The following is a 12412-nucleotide window of genomic DNA, read 5'->3' on the forward strand; positions in this document are numbered from 1 at the left end:
AAAAACGTGAGAGTGTGGCCTATACACAATGTGGGAATTTCACTGACAAAAACTGACATTGTTCAGGTGTAGCCTTGTGCGTTACGATATACGTCATCATTTCTTTAAAAGTATTAAATACATGAGTTGAAAAATTATCAATAGCATCTTCATTTTTCATTAAGCCACCATCGTCAGTAACAGGCACGTTTAAACACAGAAGTACCTGTTGTTAGTTATCTTTTCACTTCGTAAAGGCGCAGTGGTGGATTAAAGTTTAACCACTTGACCTGCAAACACAGAACTGAATGAATAATGGAGGGATGCAAACACAGCACTCAATAAAACACACGGAAGCAGACGAAAAGCCAGTGGACACAGTGATACAGCACAGCATGAGTCAAAGAGGATGCTTCATATGCAATCACCAATATTTGTACTCTGTAACATGACCAAAACACAAACCCTCAAAGCTAACCTCAACAGGTAAATTCTGGTTAATAAAAAACTTGGGTTGTTCAGTCTGAACCGAACCATAGAAAAATGGAGCAAGAGCATTTGTTAGAGAACTGTGAGGAATTTAATGATTAGATTTAGATTTTTTTTTTTTTTACAAAAGTAAAACAGACAAGAAAAGAGAGGAGCTGTTTAAAGAAGTCAAATATTAAATGTGCAGTTAATAATCCTCCTACTAAAATGCAATTGTGTAAAATTTTGTCAACAGTGTAATGAGCATGATCAATATAAAAAAAAGGGGAAAATGACAAAACAACATTCCAACAAATGAATGAAAGTCAAAGAATGAATATAACAGGAAAATATTAGACTGAAATTAGAAAATTTCTGAAGAAATTTTGATGGTTACTAATGCAGCCAAATGGTAACCATTTGAAAAGAGGAAAGTTAGTGCTGGGCACTTTACTGCAAACTTCACAACAGCGTGACTTCACTGTTGCCTAGTTTGTACAAGGTATTTTAGAGAAATAAAAAGAGGTGAGACTTCCGTTGCAGCTTTTGTGTTATGGCTAATTGTGGACTGTTGTGGTTTTTGTATTTGTGTTGTAGCTTTTGTATTGCTGTGACAATTCAGGGCCACCGCAATAGACACCCACAGTGTGTATACAATGTGTTTGTGTGTGTGTGTGATAGAGATTGAGGTGTGCTGACGCACGCGTCTGTATATGGACACTGAAAGACAGCACTGAATCACTGACGTCTATTATAAACCAATAAAAACTTCGAATTGTTCATTAAATTAATCCAGTTCCTCTGAATCAATAACTATTACTGTATCTGGGGAAGGTGTGTGTATGATTCCAATTTTACACACACAAATGGTCCTGGCCTGTTTGTTGCCGTTGCTACATGTACAGGGACATTCTGTGACTGCAGACTCAGGCCATGTACACATGTAGCCGAGTTTTTGTAAAAACCAAATAGAAAAACAGAACAGAAAAAACACTGGAGTCCACACCACCTTGAAAACCACATGAAAAGTCACATCAGAACAATACTTGAACCGTGAGCGCCAGAAGGGTTGGAGGAACGCATGGACATGATTTATTTTACTGTAATGTGAACAGAATTTAAATGGTGGCAAGTTAAAAACACACGAAAATTGTGTTTAGGGCTGAGAATCCAAGTTTCTGTTGAAAGGGGGTTAATAGGAGGAAAAAGTAGACTTTCTGCAGTTCGGAGCACCGTAGCTCAAAATCTGCAAGTGCCAGCTTTTCCACACCAGAGGTTCATTTGAAGCCAACTTAACTTCCTCTGTTTTGATAAATAATTTGTGTATGTACAGGGAAAACTCTGGGAGTAAGACACACTTGTTTGAGAAGAATTTTTTGGCCAGATTTAGAGTTAATGCTAGAGTGGAGAGGATTTGGGGGAGATTTCAGATTTTTCTTAAAAGGGGCAATAAGCAGAAATGAATTATTTCTAGTTTGAAGGAATTATAAAATTGCTATGTGATGAACTAGAGGTGTAATTTCATCTAAAGTATAGCATGTCACTGTCTCTCTGTGATGATCTCTAGCCCTGTGTTTACCAGTCAGCCAAGCTGCATGTTCGTGTTCATTTGTGTGAGTCAGCGCCTCCCCTCTCCTGAAATGATTTTGCCTTTTGCCCCTTTAAAAACATAATCTGTGATTGTGTCCAAACCGTAAGATATCAAAACACCCTTTTAGTCAGTCAAAGTTTTATTTTTCATGACCTGTTAAAACTTTGAATGGTGTTTCTAGCTGAAAGTAGGCCTGAGCTAAAAGTTTCCAAAGTAGGCTAGTTTTTTGGCTCAGTTTGCCCAAATCCCCATTCATTCCTATGGGGGAAAAAAGTCACAGTTTTGTTGCAAATTACGTAAACACCGAAAGACTTTTGTACAGCATAAGCCATAGCACACTATTCCCGAGTGAGACGCACATTTTGATATAACTTTTCGGGGGGTAGAGTTGAAACTGCGAGTAGTTAGATGCTGAAATTCATGAAAAAGTTGTAGTTATATGTGTGCCTAATGCTTTCAGCAGTACAGATAAAGTGGGGAAGGACCACCTGGGTAAGACATGACCCCAGTTGAGGAGCTGGCTATCCACCAGAACACTACAGATGGGAGGGCTGCTTCCTGAGTCATTGGCTTAAATGCTCTTTTATTGCTCTTATTTTCAAAGCATGAAATGTAACAAGTGCCAAAGCCAATCTAATCCTGTTTCAGTTAAATAAACCTTCTCCTAAACAGGTTTGACCTCATGCATAAATTGCTGCGACAACCAATCCAACAAATGTTTTAAATGAGAGAAAACCAGAATGACGCCAAATCATCAATAAATTAATCCGGATAAAACATTAATCCATTAAACCTCTTCTTTCAGATTCTCAAATATGAAGACTTTGAGATTTTGTTTGTTACATATGATGTAATGTGCTGTAATATTGTGCCACCATTTATTCATACAATACAATCCATGTGAATACACAACCTATGAATGTGGATATTTAGTGACATGACAAAAATGAGCTATCTATATAAAATAATCTCTAAGTTAAATTTTGTTCATTGAAGCCCTTGTTGGAGGAAACTGCATGCACACATCATGCTGTTCTGCCTCCGGTGAACCATTGTTTGGCTGTTAGAGTACATGGGGAGAAACACACTGTACATCACGGAGACAGCCAACACACACACACCTCATACCTGGCAGTGCAGTGAGTCAGCAGTACCACAGCTCTCTCTGCATGCCAACTACATATCCAGCTGGCTGCAATCAACATGACAAGATCGACTTTTCTGACTTCTAAGCAAAGCTAAAAAAAAACAATCTAGATTCTCAAACAGAGGAATATGGGGAGGGGGGATGATGACTAAATTACTAAACTTAAGGGAATAGTTGGGAGGACTCTCAGAGGCTTGGCCTTGTGGGGACAACGACAAACATGGGTATTCTGGTTTTCTCTGTTGGAAGTAAGAGGACAAGCAGGGGGCTGGTTGACTGGCTGTGTGTGATCCTCTGGCTCTGTGGGAGTGAGTACTATACAGTGGAAAATAGTCCCCATTGCTAATCCATGCCAGGCTAATTACAACTTTGATCCTCTATGTGTGTGTGCATCACTAATAGTGAGAGGAAAGCAACAAACTGTGGGGCTCAATACAATTACATATAGATTTGTTTTGGTTTAGAGATGCCTGTATATGCTCACAACTGGAGCAGATGTGCAGCCAACAAACAAGGATGTGTATTACTCAAACACTCACAATGTACTAAGTAGGCACAAAAAGAGTCATTCACAGACTGCATGATCCTGCTCTTTCCAATTACAAGCATACATTCACCAACTACACAATGTTAAACTGTACACTTTAAGGACTTGGACTCGTCGAAGATTGTTGAACTGAATAGGTCATCACACTGAGCAGCACATGAAACTCAAAACTGAAGACAGAGACACAGATTAAGTGGGCAAATGGAGTTTCTGTCTAAAATAGGCCGCAGCTCTGATGATAACTTGGTCCCAAAACACATGGTGGCAGTCAGCAATTCAGCAAGGGAGGAGAAGGAGGATGACGGCTGAGGATGAGCAGCAGATGGAATGGAATTATCTGGATCTTCGGCTCTACATCTTTTGCCTATTACATCATTATTTTGATGTTGGCTTATTTACATAGACATAAGTCACTCCAAGCAATTATTAATTTTGCTTGTTCACAGTTGAAAGCAGCAAAACAATAACATCAAAAGACAGCAAGAAAATAACTTAAGTTAAGCAAACTATCCAGATGGAGCTAACAGAAATTAACAAGAGGCTTCTCAAAGCATAGTTTATTAAGCAGCACTGGAAATGAGTGTGATCCCAATTGCCAAGATGATATAGTGCAAACCTTAATCAACTGCAGGCTGCTCAGCTGATGATCATGAACGGGCTATGCCCTTGTCCAGGCTCACTTCTAATTACCCTGGCACATAAAGGGGAATTAACAGTGCAATGTAAGTTATTTACTCGGCTCTTTTCACTTAAGCAAGTACATGCTTCTTTACATGGACATACTGTATGTGAGAGCTATTGAAATCACCATGTCACTGCTGCAATGATGGTATGAGGATTGAAAAATAAAAGCATACACTTAATGTGCACCGAGTCCTGCTGACAAGATAATAAATGCTGATCAAGCATCAGCTGATCAGATCAGTGATTTACTCTACAGTAACTCTGGTAGATAATATTACTTAAAGAATTAGACCCATCTATGTAAATCCTCTTAGACAGCAATTCTGCACAAAAAGTTATCAATCACGTAAAATGGGAGGGATTTGAGACTTCCGGTTATATACGTTTCAAAATAGAGCAGTTTGAAATGTTAGCTGAACCTTTTTGTAGACTTTGGCGATAAAGTGATATTGTATAATTAGTACATAGTGTAAACAAAAGATGAATATGTACTGAGCAGAGTTTGTGTCAACACATCTGTTATTTTGACTTTAAACACTGCAGCTTGCTAACCACTTATCCGAATGGTTACGCAGCGGTTAGCCAGTTAGTTAACTGCTAGCTAACGTCCGGACTGCCACGACAGCCCGAATCTGTACGCCAACGTTAGCTCCCTTAGCGCGGCTTGCATGCGGTTAGCATCCCTCCTCTTGTCAGCAGTTGGTGGACATCCTCGTTTTTCATCAGTCGTGACCAGGCCGAGGCGGCTCACTGCTGGCAGCAAGGCTCCAGCGCCGGAGCATCTGCTGAGTTGTCTCTAGCTAAAAGACAGGCTCCACTTGAGCTGGCACTGACTGACGCTGGAGCCTCCTGGCCAAGGGTTTACATCCACACACTAACATAGCCAATGCCGATCATGTTCCAAGTCAGCAGCAGACCTTGACTGACTACCTGGAAAATGATTAATGCTTTACAAGCAAAGAAAATAAATACTCACTTGGGCTGAGGATGGTTACAAAACCATATCACTGTGATTGCATTAGGGAGGGAGAAGTGGTGTTTGCCCAGGGCGGCCACTCAAACCGAGTTCGTTTCCTTCCAACGGTCCCTCTCTCTAGGAGCAGTGTACCTTTGGATGATCTCTCCGCACTGCAATGGTGCTGCTCAACGACAGCCCAACACGATTGGCCAGACTGAGCGGAACTCAGCGCGCTGTGGTTAGCGGACAGCTCGGCTTCATGAAGGGGGAGTAACTGATGCATTCAGTGTCATAGGAAAACTCAGAATCATAACCTGTGCACGCTTGTTTTGAATCACAACGAATATAAACATCTATATTCACACTGAGTGCTAACAGATTGCACGTAATCAAGTTTATAAAAGCCTGTTATGCAGTTTAGATTATATTTTAAAATTTGTAAAACTATCAAGAATTTTGATTGTATGTCTATTTAGAAATAGATATAGCAATATGAAACCTTGGGAATTTGTTTACTGAGATTCAAAAACAGCTGCCACATATACATAAAAATGCAAAATCCCTCAAGTTGTTGAATATATATAATTGCACTTGTAACTGGTGGCAGGACTACTTGAGGCTCTTTTAATTAATCTCATACTGTTACAAACTCTCAAAACTCCATTTCAAAGTGTTGCATCTGCATCTGTTATGTTGACATACTTAGTAATATTTGTTGTGAAATATGCTATATAAATAAAATGACTGGTTGATTGATTGAATATTTCCAGTCTTCAATTTTAAAGTAAACAAATAGTATTCAGATCTGCTTACTTGTTACCTGATATCTAACTTTTGCCATAACCTTATCAATAAGAACCATTTACAGCTTCTTAAAATGAAATGTAAAGCTTGTGGAAATTGTCTATAGCTGGAGACTGAGCTTACAATTTCTACAAGATTTTGATAGAGTGGCCAGGCAGGGGCACAGAGCGGGAAAAGTGGTACATGTAGATATGATTTAGATTTTAGGAAATAATGGGCTAACTGTGACGACTAAAGTAAAAAATAAATAAATAAAATAAAATAAGTAAATAAATAAAAATCTAATATAAAAACTAGTAAAGCTAAATTCGTAAAAGCAAAGAGCAACATACTTAGGATGGTCCTACAATGTATGGCTTTAATCTAAACAAACATTTAATTGATAAAGAGGAAAAACTTGCTTTGAGCCAAATCACACGTTTTCTTAGTATTAATTCATCATTGTTTGGTTGTTACACTTTGCACAGGTGCCACATGATACATGACTTACAGGCTCTTCAGTGTGGACAGATACCTCCACGTAGGCAGTTGGAGAGACGATGCTGAATGAATAGTATCTCTCTCTTTTTTTATTATTTATTTATTTTTATTTTATTATTATTTTTTTTATCTATTCTTAGGGAAGCACCCAGGGATCCAGTCATATTTTAGTGGTTTCATCTCATCAGGGCATGTCTCTTTAAACCCGCATCGTTTTTTTTTTTTTTTTTATAACTTTCGCTTTCGTATGAGTCTGTTGCTGTCGCAGTTTGCAATGTTTTGGTTTTTTTTTCTCTTTAAACAAGTTTTTTTTTGTGTGGACTGCTTAGATGCCTTCCCTCTGACAAAGCCGACTGAGAGCTTGCTTTGTTTGCGCGTTTAGGGGCTGCGTTAACACGTGCGTTTTCAGCACTTCGACTGTCAGCGTGGCGGTACTTCCCCAGAACATTTGCGTGATGCGTCATCTTTCCGCAGCTATAGTTTCCACAAAACCTTTTCATTCGCCGATTTCAGAGCTTAATTATTGGTGGTCTTTGTTATCCATTACGCAATGGGTACTTCAATTTCCGTAAAAATGGAACTTGCGAACAGATACAACCAAAAGCTACAGACGCTCAAACAGCTGTATTTAATTAGGTCTACTTAGAAACATCGCCCCTGACTGGCCGGTGATTGTTACAGGCGAAGTTGTTGATCTCAAATTAATTTTTGCCAAGTTACTTTTCTACCAATGTCTATGGCTCTTCTGGACCAGCGTCACCTTAAAGAGATCAGTCAGATAGTAGATGCTCTGGACTGCAGTGAGCGCAGGAAGCTCCTCTACCTCTGCGGGAGCTTTGATACTGACACCAGCGGGACCTTTGTGAAGGACTTTCTGAAATCTAAATTTCAAGATCATGAAAACAGCACCCTGTTTCTAGTAGAGCTCACCTGGCGTCTAGAACGGTTTGACATCCTGAGGAGGGTGTATAAAATAACCAGAAAAGAGGTGGAGGAGACTCTGAAGTACACACAGGTTCTCTCAAAATTCAGGTAAGATGTTTGTTATTTTGTTTTGTAAAGATGTCTCATTTCATACATTATATAGATGTTATGTTTTATTGATTAAGATGGTTTTCACGCTGCAGAGTATTGATGGTCAGTATAAGTGAGGATGTGGACAAGGAGGATCTGGACAAGATTAAATTCCTGCTGAGCAACACATTGTCCCGGGAGAAGATGAAGGCTACTGAGGTTAAACAAAAAAGAAAGCAAAAAGAGTGACTTCTAGTTTTGCTTTAACATAACTAATTCCTTACCTCACTATATGAGTGGGTTGGAAACATTTTTGTGATGCCAGTGGAGTGTGTCCAACCAGTTTTCACTTCCATTGTACGTTTGTCTACACTTATTGTCTTTTACAGACTTTTCTGGATATGCTCATTGAGCTTGAGAAGCTGGATTCACTTTCACCTGAAAGACTCGACAATGTCCAGAAGTGTTTTATGAACATTGGCAGAGTTGATCTCGCCAAAAAGCTTGTTGCTTACAAGATGTCAGGTGAGATTGTATTTTACCTGTTTTCTACATGAAATTGCATAGAAGGGGAGTCTGTAAGGAAGTGTGATAACTATTTATTGGGGAACTGAAACTGAATATTTTGTGTGTGTGACCAGTGTAACCATCAACTGACTGTATGCCATTCATAAATCACCTCAGTGATTGTGATTCAAAATCCAGAACATAGAAAACTGACAGAGTACTAATATATATAAATATCATTTTTTTTCTTCCAATCTCACAATTTCCTTCAGGGCGTGGCTCAAAAAGTTTGAGAACCACCGCTATAGAGGCGTGAAGTGGGTTAAATTTATCCCATTTCACATTGAAAATTAAAAAAAGGCCACCCAGCATCAGACCAAATATAGACAGTTGATAATTATTTATTTATATATTTTCTTTAGACTTTGGGAGAACGCCTGCGTCTTCACACATAGTCAGCAATGACAACAATTTACCAGAAGCACCGTGTTGTAAGAAAACTGTGTGAAACCAACCTCTACCCTTAAATGTACACCAGTCCTAATTGTAGTTTTTGAAATAATGTGTATATGCTTTCCCAGGATTAAAGAGTTATTGTTGCTCTTTTTTCATACATACTTTATTTATGTTTATTTATTCTTTCCCCTTTTAAAGCTGAAGCTTCAGGACAGCATTCATCTCAACAGCAAGTTTGCAGAGCACGTGTGAGTATAAAAGTTCATTTTTCCTTTTATTTTCTCTCTCATGAAATTAAGTTTTGAAAAATAACTTCTCTTTTATTTCTTTTAGGAAACTGCTCAAGGGGCAACCCACCACAATGGTATTCAATGATAATAATATGTTTGTGCCTTAAAAGCTGTCTGGCAGATTATCCTTTGTAGACCAACATAACAGACCATGTCAAATTACAGTATATCACGTGGGGGTTTTCCTTAGAGAATAAGAGTTGGAAAGTCCCTGAGGTTACTTCATTATTTTACTTTCGAGCACACAGTAACATATTGCTCTTTTTTTTAACAGCCGGGGGGAGTGTACCATTGTCTGTAAGCAGAGAGCCAAGCAGTAGGGTAAATTTTCATTCATTCATGTACCTTTTTTTTGCATTTTACTTTTCTTTAACGTAGCATTTTTCCTATGATTTGAGGTGATGAACTAGTAAAAGAGCATTTATGGAACCTTTGTGTCCTTTTGGATTTCAGAATCAACTTGAGCAGTACAACTTTAACACTAATCCCAAAGGAGTTTGTGTGATTATAGATTGTGTGGGTAATGATGGAGGTGAGACACAAAACACTGTACTGATATAAAATTGTCCAAACATTGGTATAAAATATCTTCATTTGAAGGGCATCTATAATCCTACTGAAGCAAAAAAATACAATATTTGAAGTACCATCAGTTTGTTAGCAGGGTTTTATCTTTTGAGACATGGAGCTAATTTCAGTAATTGTATAAGTGTTGCAGTTTTATTTGGAGGTCTCTAGTCTTGCGGAGTTAGGACGTACAGTATTCTGCAGGTTGTGATTTGTTCTTCACATTTTTTAAATATTTTTAAAAAAGATGATGAGATCATTTTCTTTCTCTTGACTCCAAAAGTTATTCAAAGAAAAATAACGTGTGGGGATTTCTCATTGGTAGACTTACTGAGTCTACCCACAAAAAAGTCCCATCATGTTATTTTGTGGGTAGAACTACTGAAATGTTCAAAAAATTATTATTTAGAATTTTACAAATTTAACATGTTTTTTATTTCAAAGATTATACTGAATATATTAGAAGTGGAGTAAATACATTCGTTTTAACTATGAATAAAAATAGAAAAACTCAAAAGTGCCAGCATTTCAAGTTAAGTACAAAAAGTAGCGAAGAACTAGCTGATTAATTACAGCATATAAAATAATTTTAATAATAATAATAATGTACAACTATATCAGTCTTTTTAATATTTCATGTTGAAGGGTTTATTTTTTTTCTCATCTTGCTCCCTCAGGAATGTTAGAACAGACTTTTAATGCTCTCCACTTCAAAGTGATCCTCTACCAGTGGCTGAGTGCTGATGAGATTCTCTCAGCTCTCAGAGGGCTTTTTAGTAAAAGAGAAAACCACCCAGGTGATGGCTTTGCCTGCTGCATCATCAGTCGTGGTACAGCCAATCATCTCTTGGGTACGGACTTGAACGGCAGCGGTCTACCCATTGACAGCATCAGACATGTCTTCACTGCTGAGGTTTGCCCAATTCTGGTTGGCAAGCCCAAGCTCTTCTTCATCCAGAGATACAACGTTCCAGAGTATGAACCCTGTGCCAGGATGAGCCACTGGGATGGGGATGTAGAGCCTGATGGCTTTAATGGGCCGATCATGCATAATTGCATCCCCACAGATTCAGACATTTTCTGGAGTCACTGCTGGACTGATGAACGTCAACTAGAGCAAGAACAACAGTCCATTTACCTTAAGGCTCTGACAGATGCCTTAAACAGAGCCAAAAGCAGGTACAAGCAAATACTTAATAGTAGATCTTATCTTTGTTGATGTTCTGTTCAGCTCATTTTTTGTTGTCTTTGTATTCTGACAGGAAAACTCATCTTGTTGAAGCTCATATGGAGGTGAATGGTGCCATCTTTGAGCATAACAAAAGAAATGCCGGAGCAGATTATCACATTGATTTAAGACATACTCTGAGAAAAAATCTTTACTTGGATTAGAAGTTATCATGAGCACAAGTTTCCACAAACTTTCAGTATAGTCAGACTCACACTAATGTAACTTAGTAGATTCAGACCCTCATCCATGAAGTGTGTTTTGTGTATAGACTGACACCTACAGGTTAGATTTAGACCAAACTTTTATATGAAGAAAAAAAACTCACATTTATTTATATTCATTTATTTATTTATATGTATACACACACACACACACACACACACACACACACACACACACATATACATATATATATATATATATATATATATATATATATATATATATATATATATATATATGTGTGTGTGTGTATATGTATATATATATATGTATATATATATACATACGTATGTATATATATGTGTATATATATACATACATACATATGTTTTTAACGTTCGGTTTTTCCTGTAACGTGTTTCTTCATGGCCGTTGTGTAAAACCTCTTAATAACTAAAAACAGTGTAAGAATAAATAACATAAGATTGTAACCCGGTAATTGAGTTGGAGTAGAAAAATCATAAATTCCGAATATTTTAATTATATGGCATATTCACATATAAAGTCATATATGTTCTCACATAAAGCATTTTATGCTGTAAAACCTTAATTATTCTCAATGTGCAGCTAAATATTTGTCTTGCAATTATTTACTATATATTTTTTGTATTGTTTGTATTTTAATTTAATTTCTTTTTAATCATTTTACAACTTTGTCATTCTGATGTTTATTAAACCATAATGCAGAAAAAGAAATGACCTCTTTTCTGTCATTGTCCTATGATGTCTGTTGTCACCATCATTAATCTTAAACAGTGTAAATCTTTTCTTGAAAGAGTACTCCAGACATCTCATGTTTTGATCCGTCCATTACATGAAACTGATTCATAGAACAAAAATGGAATTCATTGGTAGAAAGAAAGAAAAAGAAAAAAAGAAAGAAAGGTTGCATGGTATAAAATGAAAACTTTAACAACGCTGAATTTTAAATCAAGTCTGTGTGCATAAGGGAGGGTCTCCAGCTCTTTTGCAATGCAAAATCCTCCTCATCACACTCTCCACATGTATGCTTGTAAAACATGTAACCTCTAAACTCTATAACACACACTGGTAAAATTCATTGCTTCCTTGTTCTTGTCACAAGCACATAGAGATCTGAAAACTGAAAAAAAAAAAACCTCTGCCTCATTAGAAAGAACAAATGACCTGATATGCAATCTCCGTTTTAGCATTGATTTAGCATTGATTTTACTATTATCGCCAATGCAGCCAGATTAAGTTCAGGTGGCTCCAGGAAAATAAATCACAGGCTCATACTGCTTCTTGTTAGCGCACCCATTCTTCCATACTGTCCATTCTGTTATGTATAGTTGAAAACACAGCAAATGCCTCAAAGCATAAAAATCTTTCAAAGAAAAAACAAAAAGCTAAACATTTCTTGACACAGATAATTTTCCTCAGTGTTCTTCACATTTTCAGTGTCTAAAAGCAAAGATCATTTGCTTCATTATATACATTTCTTGATCC

The 12412-nt window shown here is 37.4% G+C and overlaps 2 protein-coding genes across 3 annotated transcripts in view; one reads left to right on the plus strand and one right to left on the minus strand.

Annotated features, from left to right (window-relative positions):
* LOC121649840 (protein FAM126B-like) overlaps positions 1–5734 on the minus strand; it is a 40306-nt gene extending 34572 nt beyond the window's left edge. The window contains exon 1 of one of the 2 annotated variants that reach the window (XM_042000941.1): positions 5393–5734. The gene's annotated coding sequence lies outside the window, so the exon portion shown is untranslated. The remainder of the gene's footprint in view (positions 1–5392) is intronic. The other variant, XM_042000942.1, reaches the window with a different exon arrangement.
* Positions 5735–6904: 1170 nt separating this feature from the next.
* Positions 6905–11109, plus strand: LOC121649841 (CASP8 and FADD-like apoptosis regulator). Its single transcript, XM_042000943.1, has 9 exons — positions 6905–7690; positions 7786–7891; positions 8062–8197; positions 8834–8883; positions 8969–8999; positions 9200–9246; positions 9379–9457; positions 10170–10671; positions 10755–11109. Exons 1-9 carry the CDS (start codon positions 7389–7391, stop codon positions 10882–10884), a joined length of 1383 nt encoding a protein of 460 aa, XP_041856877.1. The 5' UTR covers positions 6905–7388; the 3' UTR covers positions 10885–11109.
* The last annotated feature ends 1303 nt before the right edge of the window (positions 11110–12412 follow it).

Source organism: Melanotaenia boesemani, chromosome 12, assembly GCF_017639745.1.
Source record: "Melanotaenia boesemani isolate fMelBoe1 chromosome 12, fMelBoe1.pri, whole genome shotgun sequence".
NCBI lineage: Eukaryota > Metazoa > Chordata > Actinopteri > Atheriniformes > Melanotaeniidae > Melanotaenia > Melanotaenia boesemani.

Excerpts from the sequence above, each read along its gene's own strand:
- LOC121649841 (XM_042000943.1), top strand. The coding sequence starts at position 7,389 with ATGTCTATGGCTCTTCTGGACCAGCGTCACCTTAAAGAGATCAGTCAG. Across the intron at positions 7,892-8,061 it reads AGAAGATGAAGGCTACTGAG|ACTTTTCTGGATATGCTCAT; the intron begins GTTAAACAAAAA and ends TGTCTTTTACAG. Across the intron at positions 9,000-9,199 it reads AGGGGCAACCCACCACAATG|CCGGGGGGAGTGTACCATTG; the intron begins GTATTCAATGAT and ends TTTTTTTAACAG.